Consider the following 19,462-nt stretch of genomic DNA (forward strand, 5'->3'; position numbering starts at 1 on the left):
TCGCAGCTCCCAGAGGAAACCCATGCGAACACGGGGTGAACATGCAAACTCCACAAAGAAATGCCAACTGACCCAGCCGAGGCTTGAACCAGAGACCTACTTGCTGTAAGGCAATAACGCAACCCACTGCACCACCGTGTTGCCCATATTTATTTCATCAACATCACAATAAGAACAATTACAGATAACAGTATAAATTTCAAATGGGACTTTTATTTTTGAAGTAATCGTTTGCTTTTTTTAATCTCCAGACTAAGCTGGATATAAATGAACTTACATTAGTTATATGACAAATCAACACTTATTATTCAGCCATACTAAAAATATAGACATTTGGCCATTTAGAGTTAAGTTCAACACATGAAATAAATTATTAACAACAAAAAAAGAGGGCGAAATATGAAGGTTAAGTGTCCTGCGAGGTGATGAGTTCAGAACGATGAGCAGAATGAGTTTAGATCTTCCTCTTTCTCTTCTTTTAGTCTCATAAATGACTGAATGCCAACAGAAACGTGTCCGTCTGTGTGTTCGTCTGCTTCGGGATCTCTGGGCTCCTGTTTGACCGCAGCTGAAGCCAGTGAAAGCAGACTCAAACCAGCCGGACTCTCAGATCTGCTGACCTGTGTTGGTTCACAAAAACCATCTCGTCTGATCCTAGACCTGTTAACAGAAAAAAAGGTTTGTGGATTACACTTATAGCTCTTTGATTATTTGTGATTCTTTTATTGTTTAAGGTCTGTGTGAAATCAAAATTTACAATGTTCTTAAGGGGAACAATTAATCTGTGCATTTCTTTATGGTAATTTGCTTTGTCTTTATCTTCAATCAACATACTTCAGACACAATATTCTTTTAGCCACACCCCTCTTACATTACCAAATGAAAGCCTCGCGCCCTACTCATTATTCCATTTTAGTTGGAAATACGTCATCATACAGAAATAAAACTCCGCCCCCAACTCAATATTCAGTTTCAGTTGGAAATACGTCAGCACACTGAAATAAAACCCTACCCCTACTCAATATTCAGTTTCAGTTGGAAATACGTCAGCACACTGAAATAAAACCCTACCCCTACTCAATATTCAGTTTCACTTGGAAATACATCATCACACTGGAATAAATCCCACCCCCACTCAATAATTAGTTTCAGTTGGAAATACATCATCATACTGAAATAAATACCCCGCCCCCCTACTCAATATTCTGTTTCAGTTAGAAATACGTCATCACTGAAATCAACCCCGCCCACTACTCAATATTCAGTTTCAATTGGAAATACGTCATCATACTAAAATAAGACCCCGCCCCCTACTCAATATTCACATGGTAAAATATCATCATACTGTAATAAAACCCCGCTCCTACTCAATATTCAGTTTCAGTTTCAAATATGTCTTTATACTGAAATAAAACCCCGTCCCCTACTCAATATTCAGTTTCAGCTGGAAATACATCATCATACTGGAATAAAATCCCGCCCCCTACTCAATCTCAGTTAGAAATACATCATCATACTGTAATAAAACCCCGCCCCCTACTCAATCTCAGTTAGAAATACATCATCATACTGTAATAAAATCCCGCCCTATACTCAATATTCAGTCTCAGTTGAAAATACGTCTTTATACTGAAATAAAACCCCGCCCCCTACTCAGTATTCAGTTTCAGCTGGAAATATATCATCATACTGGAATAAAACCCCGCCCCCTAACCAATCTCAGTTAGAAATACATCATCATACTGTAATGAAACCCCGCCCCCAACTCAATAGTCAGTCTCAGTTGGAAATACGTCATTATACTGAAATAAAACTCTGCCCTCTACTTAATATTCAGTTTCAGCTGGAAATACGTCATCATTTTGAAAACCCCACCCCCTACTTAATATTCAGTTTCAGCTGGAAATACGTCATCATTTTGAAAACCCCACCCCCTACTTAATATTCCGCTGCAATTGGAAATACATCATCATGTTGAAATAAAACACTGCCCTTACTCAATATTCCTTTAAGTAGAAAACACATCATCCTACTGTAATAAAACTCCACCCCCTTCTCAATATTCTGTTTCAGTAGGAAATACATCATTACCCCCGCCCCCTTATTTACAGTATTTCAGACTCGTCTCCCACCTGTAGTTGTAGAACCAGTTGCTGACAGTGCTGGTTTGAAGGCCGAGCTGCACCGCCAGCCTGTCGATGGTGTTTTGTGAGGGATACGGCTCCAGCTCATATGCGGAGAGCAGCGTCTGCTTCTCCTGCACACTGAGCACGACGCGTGGCCTCTTCAGGGCATCCACACGCCACACATCACTGCACTGCAGAGACTCACACACACTCTGATAATCACGCTTAAGTCGAGCTGAAACAAACACACACACATGCGCAACGTTATTGTATTATATTATTTCTTGTTCGCATTTATTTGTTTATGCTGTGTCCCTGTCACTCTACATCACATCTGCCACTGAACCGAACTACATAACCTGTCATGCCCTGCAGTCACACACCAGTTTCAGTTCACCTCCTAATTACACACACACACCCATCTGCAGTTCATTACCACTGATTACATGGACTATATATTCACTTTTCACACACACACATCCATTGCTGAGTCTTGTAGTGTTCACTTCTACGTGTTTTCTTTGTATTGCCTTGGACACACACCGACCTCTCTGGTCGCTCTTCTTCTTGGCGTTGAGCTTCTGGATACTGTGCGGGTCTAGGAGCCACAGATGCATCCGGATGAAGTTCTCCTTTCCCTTCAGGCTGAGTTTAGTCCAGGGTTTGGGATGAGATAGAAGTTCAGACACAGAGCTTTGTGTTAAACCCAGAACCTCCTCACCGAACACACGCTGACCTGATGAACAACAGCAAGAGTTTTTAAGTGACATTGAGATTTGCACAACAAAATGACCACAATGCAAAGCAAATAAACACGGTAGCACTTTAAATAAGGTTGTATTAGTTAAAGGGCACCTATTATGCAAAAATCACTTTCATAAGCGTTTTAAACCCAGTTGTGTGTCAGCAGTGTGTGAATATATCCAGGCTCTAATGGTAAATATAAATTAGTTGTATTTTTAATAATCAGACTTGATAAAAACAATCTGCAGAAACACTTTGATTCACATTCTCCCTTTGTGTGCCTCATCAGAGGGGGAAAGCCCCGCCCACTAGTGACCATCTCTCCCTCATTAGCATAGGACATTAGTCTTGTTTTTGAATCTGCCACTATGCTGACACACAGGCATTTGTAGCTCTGCCTTTATTTGAAAAAGAGCACAATCTCATTGGACAGAGTTTTATTCCAGTATAATGACGCATTTCCAACTGAAACTAAATATTGAGTAGGGGGTGGGGTTTAATTCCAGAATGGTGACATATTTCAAATTGAATGTTGAATAGGGGGCAAGGTTTTAGTTCAGTATGATGGCGTATTTTCAACTGAAACTGAATATTGAGTAGGGGGCGGGGTTTTATTCTAGTATGCTGGTGTATTTCCAACTTAAAATGAATATTGAGTAGGGGGCGGGGTTTTATTCTAGTATGCTGGTGTATTTCCAACTGAAACTGAATATTGAGTAGGGGGCGGGGTTTTATTCTAGTATGCTGGTGTATTTCCAACTTGAAATGAACATTGAGTAGGGGGCGGGGTTTTATTCCAGTATGATGATGTATTTGCAACTGAAACTGAATATTGAGTAGGGGGTGGGGTTATATTTTAGTATGATGATGCATTTCCAACTGAAACTAGATATTGAGTAGGGGGTGGGGTTTTATTTCAGAATGGTGACATTTTAAATTGAATATTGAATAGGGGGCAGGGTTTTAGTTCAGTATGATGGCGTATTTTCAACTGAAACTGAATATTGAGTAGGGGGCGGGGTTTTATTTTAGTATGCTGGTGTATTTCCAACTTAAAATGAATATTGAGTAGGGGGCAGGGTTATATTTTAGTATGATGACGCATTTCCAACTGAAACTAGATATTGAGTGGGGGGGGGGTTATTTCAGTATGGTGACGAATTTCAAACTGAATATTGAGTAGGGGGCGGGGTTTTATTCCAGTATGATGATGTATTTGCAACTGAAACTGAATATTGAGTAGGGGGTGGAGTTTTATTCCAGTACGATGACGCATTTCCAACTGAAACTAGATATTGAGTAGGGGCGGGGATTTAGTTCAGTATGATGGCGTATTTCCAACTGAAACTGAATATTGAGTAGGGGGCGGGTTTTTTCAGTATGATGACGTATTTCCAACTGAAACAGAATAATAAATTGGGGGTGGGGTTTTATTTCAGTATGATGACGTTTTTCTAACTAAATAACGTAATCTCACAGCAATTCATAACTTTATCACATGACACCAAGGTTATTATCATAAATAAGCTGTGTCTCACCTATATTGTGCACTATGAGTGTTTTTTTGACCCTCTGTGTGATGCTGAACGTGTCAAGCTCCAGATTCTGTAGATCCAGACTGCTGATCGTCGGAGAAGAGCAAAACTGTTCCTCCGCATCTCTGTTCTCAACACTCCATCCGTGAAGAGTCTGATTCATTGACGTCAGAGAAACTGGGGGTTGAACGTCTTCATCGATCTCATATTTGACCTTCTGGATGATTCCCTGGACAAAGTCAGCTGGGGTCTGAACGCTGGGATCCAGTGTCCTACAATGTATTTGTTCTTCTAGTGTGATTGGTGATTGGTTGGTATGCATCTGCTGTTGCGCTCCCTGCAGGATGATTCTGATGGCGTTTTCTGATGCGTCGCTACTGCTGCTGCTGTGCACCGATCGCAACTCTTCATCCAGCACTGAAACAACACACAACACTGAATATTAAGTAAGGGGCGGGTTTTTGTTTCAATATGATGATGTGTTTGCAACTGAAACTGAATATTGAATAGGAGGAGGGGTTTATTTCAGTATGATTACGTATTTCTAACTAAATATGAATATTGAGGAGGGGGGAGGTTTTATTTTAGTATGATCACGTATTTCCAACTGAAACTGAATATTGAATAGGAGGCGGGGTTTATTTCATTATGATTACGTATTTTTAACTAAATCTGAATATTGAGTAGGGGGCGGGGTTTTGTTTCAATATGATGATGTGTTTGCAACTAAAACTGAATATTGAATAGGAGGTGGGGTTTATTTCATTATGATTACGTATTTCTAACTAAATCTGAATATTGAGGAGGGGGGAGGTTTTATTTTAGTATGATCACGTATTTCCAACTGAAACTGAATATTGAATAGGAGGCGGGGTTTATTTCATTATGATTACGTATTTTTAACTAAATCTGAATATTGAGTAGGGGGCGGGGTTTTGTTTCAATATGATGATGTGTTTGCAACTAAAACTGAATATTGAATAGGAGGTGGGGTTTATTTCATTATGATTACGTATTTCTAACTAAATCTGAATATTGAGGAGGGGGCGAGGTTTTATTTTAGTATGATCACGTATTTGCAACTGAAACTGAATATTGAATAGGAGGTGGGGTTTATTTCAGTATGATGATGTATTTCTAACTAAATCTGAATATTGAGTGGGGGAGGGGGGGTTATTTCAGTATAATGACATATTTCCAATTGAAACTGAATGTTAAGTAGTGGGTGGGGTTTTGACGATGTATTTCCAACTAAATCAGAATATTAAGTAGGGGCGTGGTTTACTTTTTCGTATGATGGCATATTTCCAACTGAAACTGAATATTGAGTAGGGGGCGGGGTTTTGTTTCAATATGACTATGTGTTTGCAACTGAAACTGAATATTGAAAAGGAGGCGGGGTTTATTTCATTATGATTACGTATTTCTAACTAAATCTGAATATTGAGTGGGGGAGGGGGGGTTATTTCAGTATAATGACATATTTCCAATTGAAACTGAATGTTAAGTAGTGGGTGGGGTTTTATTTCAGTATGATGATGTATTTCCAACTTAATCAGAATATTAAGTAGGGGCGGGGTTTACTTTTAGTATGATGGCATATTTCCAACTGAAACTGAATATTGAGTAGGGGGTGGGGTTTTACTTTTGTGATCCTCTTCTCATCTTTCACTTGCAGCCAACTAATGGTTGAAGAGGCGTGGCTAAGCATATTTTTCCCAATCTGTCAAACTGACATCATTCAAGAAGGACTACCATTCCAAAGTGGCTGAAAATGGTCAGATTTTGATTTAACTTGATGTATTAAAATAACTAAATATATTATACAAGTTCAGTTAATTGCATAAATCAGATTTGAATTTATCAAATTTGCTCACATATAAATCTGAAAATCAGACAGTTCAGAATAAATATAATATAGCATCATCATACATTAAAAACCTTTAAAAGGAACAACGTGCATTAAATGTTTAAATCTCAGTAGTCGGTGTGTTAGACTGACAGTAAATAATGAGCAATAAGCAGATTCACAGTGCTCTGAGACTGAACTCACTCTCCAGGCGACTCTGATCCAGAATGTTCCTGATGGCCTGATCTGAGCTGACTTCTGCAGGACGGACACACGGAGCGAGACCTTCAGAGATGAGAAAAACACACACACACACACACTCAGACTCAATGACACAGAGAAGCTGCTACGTAAAACATACGTAAAACACGTATGTGCAAATCCTGTATATGCTGCATTTTGTTGGAAACACATTGTGAATTAAAGTATAAATATTCAGTGGTAGCACTACTGGTAGCGTTCACTATCCATCCACACCTTTACCTATCAATTACTTCCATCCATATGTTTGCTTTTTTCCATCAATGTATTGATCTATCCATCTATTTGACCACACATTCACTATTCCTCCACGCATCTATGCATCCATTAATTCCTATCTACTGAATTTAGCTATCCATTTCTACATTAATCCATCCATCTATCCATCCAATCACAAATATATCCATTTTCCATCCTTTTGTTTATCCATTGATTCATATATCCACCCCTCCACTCATTTATGCATTAATATGTTGGTCCAATTATCCATCAGTATACCCATTAATCCATACATTTTTACATTAATGTCTACCAATTAATCCACCCATCTACCATCCTCCACTTCTCATCTATCCATCCATTATTTTGTTTATCCATTTAACCATCTGTTTCCATAAATCCATCCATCAGTCCATCCAATCATCCTTCAATCTAACTGTTCATCCTAATGTCCATCCATCCAATTAAACCATCTAAATCAATCTGTCCATTCATCTGCCCATCCATCCATTCATCCATCCATCCAATCAATCAGTCAGTCTATCCATCCATCCAGTCAATTAGTCTATCCATCTATACATTTGACCATCAATCCATCCATCCATGCAATCAATTTGCCCATCCAATCAACCAGTCCATCCATCCATCCATCCATCCATCCATCCAATTAAACCATCCAATCAATCCATCTATCCAGTTATCCATCTGCCCATCTATCCCTTCATCCATCCAATCAATATTTCCATCCATCTGCCCATCCATGCAATCCATTCTTCCAATAAACCATCCAGTCAATCTATCCATTCATCCATCTAATAACAACATCCAATCAATCCATCCATTCATCATTCAGTTGTCCATCTGCTCATCCATCCAATCAATCTGTCCATCCAGCAATCGATCCATCTATTCATCCAATTAAACCATCTAATCATCTAATCAGTATATCCATCTGCTCGTCCATCCACCCATCCATCCAGTCAATTAATCTATCAACTGATTGATCTGCCCATCCCTCCATACATCCTATCAATCAGTCTATCCATCCATTTATCTGCCCATCCATTCAATTAAACCATCCATCCATTCATCTGACCATTTGACCATCCATCGCTTCACCCATCCAATCAGTCTTTCATCCATCTGCCATTCATACAATCCATCCATCTAATAAACCATTCAGTCCATCCATCCATCCATCCATCCAATTAAAACATCCAATCTATCCAGTTATCAATCTGCCCATCCATTCATCAATCCAATTATACCATTTAATCTGACCATCGAACTGTTTTCATACATCTATCAGTCCATCCATTCATCCTTTAATCTATCTGTTCATCCAACCGTCCATCCGTCCATCAAATTAAACCATCCAATCAGTCCCTCCATCCATCCATCCATCCATCCATCGATTTAAACTATCCAATCAATCTGTCCATCCATCTGCCCATCCATCCATCCATCCATCTGCCCATCCTTCCATCAAAAAATCAAGTCTATTCAGCCATCCCTTCATCCATCCAATCAATATTTCCCTCCATCTGCCCATTCATACAATCCATCCATTCAATTACAACATCCAATCAATCCATCCATCCATCCAGTTGTCCATCTGCTCATCCTTCCAATCAATCTGTCCATCCAGCAATCGATCCATCCATTCATCCAATTTAACCATCTAATCAGTATATCCATCTGCCCATCCATCCATCAATCCAGTCAATTAATCTATCAATCGATCAATCTGCCCTTCCCTCCATCATCTGCCTATTCATCCTATCAGTCTATCCATCCATCCACCCATCCGTCCGTCCATACATCCTTCCACCCATCCATCCATCCATCCATCCATCCATCTATCCATATGCCCATCCATCCCTTCATCCATCCAACCAATCTTTCCATTCATCTGCCATCCATACAATCCATCCATCTAATAAACCATCCAGTCAATCCATCCATCCATCCATCCATCCAATTAAAACATCCAATCTATCCAGTTATCAATCTGCCCATCCTTCCATTCATCTGTCATTCTTAGTCAATCAATCCATCCATTCATCAATCCAATTATACCATTCAATCTGACCATCGAACTGTTTTCATACATCCATCAGTCCATCCATTCATCCTTCAATCTATCTGTTCATCCCACTGTCCATCCCTCCATCAAATTAAACCATCCAATCAGTCCCTCCATCCATCCATCCATCCCTCCATCAAATTAAACCATCCAATCAATCTGTCCATCCATCTGCCCATCCAACCATCCATCCATCGATCTGCCCATCTAATCAATCAAGTCTTTCCATCTATCCATCAATCCATCCCTTCATCCATCCAATCAATCCTTCCATCCATCTGCCCATCCAATCAATCAACCCATCCATCCATACATCGAAACAATCCATCCAGTTATCCATCTGCCCATCTATCCAATCAATGTTTTCTATCCGTCTGCCCATCCATACAACCCATCCATCCAATTAAACCATATAAATCAATCTGTGCATCCATCCCTCCCTCCGCTCCTCCTCTGACCTCTGAGTGTCTCCTGGATCTCGCTGAGTGTCCTCATGGCCTGTTCATCAGACAGGAAGTGCTTCATCCTCAGGAAGGGCTCTTTTCCTCTTTGGGTCAGTTTGCTCCAGGGTTTGGGTCGGGCCAGAATATCACTGACGGACCCCTGAGAAAGACCCAGAACATAGTGTCCGAACGCCCGCTGGCCGATGTTCCTGCTCTGAAGAGCCTGTTTGACCTGCTGCGTGACCTGCAGCGTGTCCAGCTCCTGCTCATCAGAATCCCGAAACACATCAGAATCCGGATCTGCTTTAATGACCATCTGAAGACTCCCGGGAGATGATGATGATGATGATCTGCTGTTTTTCATTGGATGGCCAGAGATGATGGAGAAGGATTCATTCAGCTCTTCCTCTTGTCCAAAGGAGAGATGGAAGTCTGGTGTTTTGACCTGCACCTCAATCACATCATCTGAGGAAAAAGATACACAAGGTACAACTGGATTAAACGCATCTGTAGCCATGTTTTTGTAATTGTTTTGTGTAGATTTTGTATTTGTTTTTATGCTGGGAAAGACAGCTTAAAGAGGGATTTGTTTAGAGTTGGGGTTGAGGCTAATGATTAAAATAATCTAAAAAATACATAAATAATAATAATACTTCAATTGAAAAGATCTAAAAACAATTGTGTTGTATTATATTGTTGTACTTTTGTTACATCTCAGAAAGTATAAGTGAAAAAGAGAAATGTTCTAAGCAAAATAATAAACGAGAAAATATTACACGAGCAGCAGTGTGATAGGGCTGTATATCAGCACTGGTGGGAGGCGTACGCTGGCTCTTAGTGTCTCAACAGTGACGAAATACAGCCATATGGCACTGATACTCATGTGATATTGTGTTTATACAACAGTTCCCCGGCATAATCGTGTACATAAAGAAGAAAATCAAGCACAGAGAGTCTAAAAACTCTTTTGAATGAGGAACTACTTTCTTCCGTCGTTCATTCACATCTGAAGTCAGAACAGCAGAAACCGCTGCTCATTCACCAACGTCACTGTACAGCTAGTGTTTGAATAATTCTCTAGCGTAATGTCTAAAGTGATGACAGAACAGCTGATTTTGCTCAAATTTTAAGATTATAAGGCTGAACAGCATGAAATGCCATCAGTCTACAGAGATTTCCCAGTGTTTCTCTGCTGCAATCAGGAGATCATAATAATTAATCCTGAAAAAGCCAAAGCAAACACTAGCAAATTACTATGGTATTTATACAACACTACAACATAAAAGAGAGATATTGACTCAGATTGTTACTTACCTGTTTTATAATGATTTGATCAGCTGTAATTTGAAATTTACGCTGAGTTTTTCTTACCTAAAGGCTTATTATGCGGTCTCTGTTACCATCTTGTGGCAACAGTCTTTGCTCTGCTCAATAACAGGCTGACGGTCACCAACATGCTAAATCTCCAACATCATAAATATTAAAAACAGGCACTGTCCTTCTAAATAAACTGCATAGTCACAATCTAAACAACTACATTCTCTCTTTAAAAAGCCTCAAGAGTACATGATGTTGTCCAACAGCTGCAATATTTGACAAACTGTAGTGAGTCGTTTAGTCCCTTTTTAGTCCTATAGTGTGAGCGGAGTAATACACTGAAAAAAATTATTTAAGATGATAATTATTAAGATGATTCCTTGGATTTACTCAATTTTTTTTTACGTTAAGTGGTTGTAAACAATTTATTTGGGCTGAATTTAAACAAACAAATTAGGTTGATCATTGCTCAATTTTTTCAATGCAACACTTTTTTCAGTGTACACAAGGGTGAAGAGGCGGTATGAGTGCTGATTTTGCTTTAATATCTCATGGCTATCAGCCAATCAAATTCGAGAACCAGACAGAACTGTTGTATAAAATAAAATAAATACACAATTTGTCTGTTATGATAATACATAATTATTTATGATTAGGCCCACACGGAATCTGCGTGCGCAAAATTTTGCAGATTTTTAGCTCAACATTGAGTCTGTATATTTACTTGTGTAAGTATTTATTCAGCTTTTATATTAACTACAGTAATATTATTGACTAATATGAAAATATTCATATGATTTATGTACAATGCAGTTTGTACAGTAATATTTTCTGTCTTTTAGTAGAGATATTATACGAGAGACTTGCTTTGTTTACCGAATAAAGTGGATCTAATTGGATTTGCATTGTAAACATTAAATACAAGTTAAAAGGTATTACTTTTTATTTAATATATTCAGGTTTTAGTTATGACACTCCCAAAATAATTCAGCAGAAATCCGCAGATTTTTACCAAAATTTTGTGCAGAAATAGCACAAAATGTCAGCTGATTCCGTCTGGCCCTAATTATGATTAAATAAAACACACTCATAAAATAAAACACACTCATAAAATAAAACACACTCATAAAAACAGTTTTTTTAACCCCAAGTTGGGTACAATATTTGGACAAACCCAACTGTTGGCTTAAAAATGTCCATTAAATTTAACAAAGCATTTAACACAACATTGGGCTATTTTAATTTTTGACCCAAAGTTGGGTTATGACAACCCAACCTTTTTAGAATGCATTTGCACCTTTTGTGATTTACACATATATGGAAATATTATATTTGTGTATCTGCATGTCATGTGACAATTAACTAACATCAGCCACGTGGTTGCTATGATATATTGAAATTATAACTAATGATACAAATTCATATTTTGGGTCAAATTGGTTCGACTGAGAAACATTTACAGTACACTCTTAAAAAGGCTGGGTTTGTTTTAATCCAGGACAACACGGTGGCTCAGTGGTTAGCACTGTGGCCTCACAGCAAGAAGGTCGCTGGTTTGAGTCCTGGCTGGGTCAGTTGGCAATTCTGTGTGGAGTTTGCATGTTCTCCCCATGTTGGCGCGGGTTTCCTCCAGGTGCTCTTGTTTCCCCCACAGTCCAAACACATGCGCTATAGGGGAACTGATGAACTAAATTGGTCGTAGTGCATGTGTGTGTGTGTGTGAGTTGCAGCTGGAATGGCATCTGCTGCATAAAACATATGCCTGAATAGTTCACAGTTTATTCAACTGTGGCGACCCCTGATAAATAAGGGACAAAGGCAAAGAAAAATGAATGAATAAATGTTTTAATCCAACATTGGGTCAAATTAAACATTAATTACATTGAATTTAAATGACACTTTTAACCCAATAGTTGGGATTGTTCACATCTGACCCAATGTTGGAGTGAAAATGCATTTTAGGCTGTAAGAATTACTGTGAAACATGCACACGAGTTACTAAATTACATAAATAAATATAGAATCATGCACTATATGCGTTGTTTATAAAATTATAATCAGATAAAGGCAAGGCAAGTTTATTTCTATAGCACATTTCATACACAGTGGCAATTCAAAGTGCTTTACATAAACAGGAATAAAAGAAACAAGTACAAGAGAAATAAAAATGGTAAAAAATAAATAAATAAATAAGCATAAAAACAGATAAAATGTGTTATAAAAGATTGAAAAAGAAGAAAAAAACATAATAGTGCGATCTGTCGGACGTAGCACAGTGAAATATAAAGTTATATATAAAAGTTAATATAAGTGGGTGAAACACTCACCATTTTCAACAGAGACACATCTGACGTCTGTTGGAGGAGCAGGAGACACCTAAAACAGATCAAATAGATTAATAAATAATAATCAACGTGATTTCCTGATAATCATTTTTCATCAGTAGGTGGCGCTGCCTCCAAACTTTGTACAACTACAGATTACAGGTTCAGTTACAGTCTGACATCCTTTCTGCTCAAATTTAATGATATTTAAATTTTTCTGTCTAAAATAATTACACAATTGGCCTGAAACCTGACACATATTTTATTTCCACAACGTCAAGACAAACATTATATTCTAGAATTGCAGGTACATTTTGCATCTCCAAGATAAAACAAAAACTTTATTGAAACTGCGTTGAATAATAACGAAAATTCTACTCAAGTTATCTTTAAAAATAATGTTTGTATGTGTATTTATGGATGTTTTATCTAGTAAATATTAACTTAAATAATCCCACTATAACTATTTTCGATTGTTATTGCCTCCAGAATCATCCATTCAGCTTCAATTATTAAATAATGAAGTCTAATTTTCATCTTTGTGTGTTTTACTTTGTGTGTTAACTTAAATAATCATTTGCATGAAACTTTATTTTCTGTATTATTTATAATTTCAGTGATACAAAATGCAGGAAAATGTCTCTGTTGCTGTCAATAATAATAATATAAACAACAATTAATAACAGAATTAAAAATTCCCTACCACAGTTAAGTATTTAGCATTATTCTATATTAATAATGGATTAATTTTACTGTAAATTACACATTTGTATCATAGTAATTTAAGCAAAATGAATAGGAAATGCTTGAAACGTCTCCACAATTCTGAAATGAGTAATAAATGAGTTTTTCTTACCAAATCAACATGAAGATCAGTTTGTTTAAGAGCTCGTAAACTCCTGGAGGAGAAATAACAAGGTGTTATGATGATTTTGCGAGCACATTATTGTTGATTATATGATGTAAGAGTGCATTTGATGAATACCTGAGCTCAGTTTTGATCTTCTCATAGTCCTGCTGTGATTGCAGCTTGACCTGAAGTCTCTAATAATAAACACACATCCATAAACACATCTGTCAGTGCGATTAAATCAGTCTTTAAAGTCCCCAAGAAATCAAAACTAACCATGTGATGTTGTTTGCTCACGTTGCTGTGGTGAACAACTCATCTGTGCATCTCATTAAGAACAAAAGAATAATTTGCTCTTGTAATCTTGAATTGAAATCTGAAAATGCACTTCCTGTTTGTTTTAGTTCATTTGTCTGATTACATATATCTTAGCAAATGGGCGTGGCTAACATACTTAACCACGCCCCTCCAGCTGTCAGTTTTGACATCAAACAGAAATGGTGAGGAGGAGGAGTCTGTTAGGTTGTAATAACTCTTCCCAAAAAATTTCCCCTAGTCTTTCTGAATGAAACGCTTACTTTACTACATCCAATCAGCTCAAAGTAGAAAAAACAAGCCACGCCCACTGTTTTCTCATTTAATATTCTGTTTCTCTAGGAACTGCGTCACAATACAACAAAAATAATGGTCACTGCTTCCGGTTCATGAGGACATCAGGTCTGCTTGAAATCAAAATTACAATGTCTATTTTGCTAGCACATGCTGTTATTCTCATGAATAATTAATCCACACAAGTTAATCCACTGAAAAAGAATAGTTTGTTGTGGTAATCTTCAACGAAATTCTGCTTATTTGCTTCCACGTTTGGAGTTGCGATCCTTCTGTTGACGACAACTTGAGGCTTTCCGTAGCAACTGCATATCAACACCCTCTCTTAATGGTAAAAGGTGTTGTATGTGACTCTTCTGAATCATAGAAATACCGTTTCGTTTTCACAGAGATCGTTAAGAACCATGCTAAGTGAATATATTTGTTTATTTAAAAACAATTAGTCAGTTATTCTCCATTGAAAACAGGGCCGTGCACAGGGGGGTGGCCCGGTGGCTAGAGCCACTGCACCTCTGCCCTCATTGGTCCGTGCCCCGCCCCTCCACTGATTCCGGTAATCCTCACTTCGCCCCCCCTCCCCCCAATTCTTGTTTGTGGTTGTTACTTTGAGTTAAATTTTCTTTGAGTGTTCGTTTGAACCAGATCCTTGGTCAAGTGTGATCATTAACGTCCCAACATTTAATTCTGAGGATTTTGGTTCTACGGATACTCGATTATTTTTTACCCAAAGTAATTTTGTGAGTTATAAGAGAGGTAGTTTAAGAGGAGTGAGTTACTGGTTTGTCTATTTGCTGCTGACTAGCTTGTGATTCGAAAATAGAAAAGAACCTTTATAAACATATAGGTTTTGATATAGGTTTTTAATATATGTGACATATATAAAACTGGACATTTTCCTATAATAATAATAATAATAATAATAATAATAATAATAATAATAATAATTACTTACATTTATATAGCGCTTTTCTGGGCACTCAAAGCGCTTTACACATAGGGGGAATATCCTTATCCAACACCAGTGTGCAGCATCCACCTGGATGACGCGCCGGCAGCCATTTTGCACCAGACCACACACCACACATTAAGCCAATTATGATATGGGTAGGGTGAGGAGGCCATGGTGCCAGTGGGCAAATTTGGTCAGGATGCCGGGGTTAAACCCCTACTCTTTTTTTTTTTTGAAGGACATCCTGGGATTTTTAATGACCACAAAAAGTCTGGACCTCGATTTAACATCTAATCCGAAAAACGGCACTGACTGAGCAGTATAGAGTCCCCATCACTATACTGGGGCATTAGGACCCACACAGACCGCAGGTTGGATGCCAGCAGCTGGCCTCACTAACACCACTTCGAGTATTTATCCGAGTGACATGTCTTGTGTATCCTATATTCTTTGATATAAAGAAGCAATACACGAGACCTATATGGCCTGTATATGCACATATATGCACTTCAATTTTGCCTCTATGTGCCATATATACGCATATATGCAGCGTATTAATTATCATATATCCTGCATATAGGTTTCATATATCCTCATATATGTTCTTTCCATGCGAGTTGTTTTGGTCTCTATAACCCGCCCACCTGCCAATTTAACCAATTATATTTCAGCACTCTTGGTTGCCTTGGTGGAAAACAAAGTGCATTTTATTTCAGTCATGCAGGGTGGTTTGATGTATTGACCTTATTCTGCAATACAAAAGTGCACCCCTTTAGACAAAATGGCAGAAAACGGCCAAACTATTTGCTCTACAAACAAGTGTGCTCATGACTATGCATAAAAAGTAGAATAATATAATAAGAAAATATCAGTTTGCCACATCAAGCAGCAGAACGAACCATTTTTGATGTCTAAAAATCAGTAAAAATGTGAATAAGATCAGAAGTCTGGAGCCAAAAAGATTCCAATAGTTGCTTGTACATGAAAATTAAGTATAAAGATTAAAGAATAATAACGCGACCTCTGCAGGACAGCAGAAGCCTCCAAAATGAGACGTAGATTCAGAGTTATAAAAATACACAAGGTGAATTTTAATTAATACAAATGTATAAATATTACAACCATCAACATTAGCTGAATGGCTTATATTGTAACACCATGTCCAAACAACATGCAAAGGACAAGATTCCAAGGGACAAGATATTTGTCTATCCGGACCAGACAGAAACCGAACCTGACAGAAACCTTGAAATACAGCCATTCAGAAGCACTGAATAGTGTACTCACTGCACTACAATGAGATGGTACGGTTTATAATCTAATTTAATTTAATATCATTAAATGTAAATGCTGAATGATTGATATTTGTTGGTTTGCACTGAGTTACAGTTCAAACTAGACTGTTTATTTTATTTTCCAGATCTGAGGTGAACTATCTGCTGCTGCTTTCAGTAGTACGGCAATAAATGTCATGTAAAATGGCATTCAGACTCAGATTTGTAGCATTTAACACTGAATAAAGCACATACGCAGTACCTGAGGTGATCATGTCATAGAAATGTATCTGTTGTTCACCCGTGAGGAATTGAAATCATTTTAATAATGGAAATAGAAAGGACAAAAACACTTTTCAATCTTCTTCTATGATATCTTCTATCACGTTGTCGCTTGTAACTAGGATACAATGTAGGTTTGATACATGTTGGTGTCGTCAATCTGGCAACATGCATTTGCATTGGAGGCAGGGTGAAAAAGTGTTTTGATTTTGTAGTGCAATACCTAGTTCAGCCACTGGGTGTCAATCTTACATACTGCTACTTTAGGTTTAATGCATAAAAAGAAAGCCCTGCCCCCAACTCAATATTCGGTTTCAGTTTTAAGCATATCAGCATACTAAAATAAAATTCTGAGCAACTTCTGGTTCAGGCAGACTTTAATATTCATTCATTCATTTTCTTTTTCGGCTAAGTGCCTTGATTAATCAGGCGTCGCCACAGCGGAATGAACCGCCAACTTATCCAGCATATGTTTTACGCAGCGGATGCCCTTCCAGCTGCAAGCGGACTTCAATAATCACTAATAATCATCAAATGCATATACCTCTACATCTTGTGTCTTATTGGCTAGTTGCTGTTGCAGCAGAGTGATGTGATTGGCTGTTCTCTCCTGCACTTCCTGCAGCCGCCGCTGAAGTCTCTGCACTTCCTGTTCCAGACGCTGAACTTCCTGATCCCTGCGAATGAATATTTTCTCCAGTCCGTCAGAGCTGAAGTCCAGGAGACGCTTCATGATGATCTGCTGTTGATTAAAGTTCAACAGGGAGACTTTATAGATAGTGAAATTAGTGCTGATTAATCACATCCAGGATACAGGTTTGTATTTACATATGCATGTAGACTGTGTATATTTATTAAGGGTTGTTTACATTTGACCCAGTGGAGGGTTAAAACATCTATCCACCTATCCACCCCTCCAATCAATCTGTCTATCCATCTATCCATACAATCAATCAGTCTATCCATCGCTCCATCCATCCACCCGTCCGCCCCTCAAATCAATTTGTCCATCTGTCCATCCATTCATACAATTAATCAGTCTATCCATCCCTCCATGCATCCACCCCTCCAATCAGTCTGTCCGTATATCCATCCATGCAAACAATCATTGAGTCTATCCGTCGCTCCACCCATCCCACCCTCAAATCAATCTGTCCATTTACCCATCCATCCACACAATCAATCAGTCTATCCGTCCCTCCATCAATCCACCCATTCCCCCCTCCAATCCGTCTATCCATCCGTCCATCCTTCTGCCCATCCATCCGCCCATCCATCCCTCCAATCAATCTTTCTATCCATTCATCCATTCATACAATCAGTCTATCCATCCCTCCACGTATCCACCCATCCACCCCTCCAATCAGTCTGTCTGTATATCCATCCATGCATACAATCAATGAGTCTATCCATCTATCCATCCCTCCATCCTTCTGCCCATCGCTCCGCCCATCCACCCCTCCAATCAATCTAACCATCCATCCATCCATACAATCAATGAGTCTATCCATCGCTGCATCCATCCACCCATCCAATCAGTCTGTCCATCCATCCATACGATCAATCAGTCTATCCATCCATCCCTCCATCCTTCTGCCCATCCATCCCTCCAATCAATCTGTCTATCCAGTCATCCATTCATACAAACAATCTATCCATCTCTCCATGCATCCACCCCTCCAATCAATCTGTCCATTTATCCATCCATACAATCAATCAGTCTATCCATTCATCCATCCATCCATCCATCCATCCATCCATCCATCCATCCACCCATACAAACAAATAAATCTACATTTCTAAAATATAATATAACATAACACAACAACTATTGTAATATATACAAATGACCCAATTCTATAGTTTTCTACGATTCTACCCCACATTTTACTGTAGTAAAAACTGAAGTATACTACAGTGTAGGTTATACACAAATAACCTCTGGGTTGCATTAACCTAACCTACGGCGCAACTGCGTCACCCAGAGATATTGTCATTTAAATGTAAATTAAATTTTTTCAACCAAACTCTTGGGCTTGTTTACGTTTTACTCAGTGGTAGGTTAAAACAACCCAGCATTTTTCAGTATTACAATGCTAAACACAAATATGGACAATCCCAAACATTGGGTTAAAAAGTAACATTTAAATCTAAGTCAAAAAATTATTTGACCCAGCATTGGGTTACAACAAAGTATTTTTATAGAGTAAACAATCTAAAACATAGTCAAAATACAAGATAACAAACTAAGCATTTACAGCAGCTAAAGCTACGTTTACATAATAAAATATTTACAATAATTTACTATAGTATTTTGTATACTATAGCATTTAATAATGACCCATTGTTGAGATAAAACAACCCACCATTTTTAGAGTGCATTGCTCAAAAAGTACTGTAGTATTTACCATGAACCACTTTAGTAATTGCCAATTCACACTCTTAAACATGCTGGGTTGTTTTAACCCAACATTAGATCAGAAACGATGTGGACAAACACAACATTGGTTTAGTTTTTTTACATTAAATTTAAAATGACACTTTTTAACCCAGTGGTTTGGTTTGTCCACATTTAACCCAGCATTACATTAAAA

General features: G+C 38.1%; 1 protein-coding gene across 1 annotated transcript; it reads right to left on the reverse strand.

Moving 5' to 3' along the window:
• Positions 1-396: 396 nt before the first annotated feature.
• Positions 397-17,601, reverse strand: cux2a (cut-like homeobox 2a). Its single transcript, XM_056458915.1, has 10 exons — positions 17,413-17,601; positions 13,890-13,948; positions 13,761-13,803; positions 12,908-12,956; positions 9,279-9,728; positions 6,459-6,539; positions 4,409-4,822; positions 2,674-2,862; positions 2,133-2,361; positions 397-660 (listed from the first exon to the last, which is right to left on the reverse strand). Exons 1-10 carry the CDS (start codon positions 17,599-17,601, stop codon positions 432-434), a joined length of 1,932 nt encoding a protein of 643 aa, XP_056314890.1. The 3' UTR covers positions 397-431.
• Between the last annotated feature and the right edge of the window lie 1,861 nt (positions 17,602-19,462).

The sequence above is a fragment of the Danio aesculapii genome, chromosome 5, assembly GCF_903798145.1.
Source record: "Danio aesculapii chromosome 5, fDanAes4.1, whole genome shotgun sequence".
Lineage (NCBI taxonomy): Eukaryota > Metazoa > Chordata > Actinopteri > Cypriniformes > Danionidae > Danio > Danio aesculapii.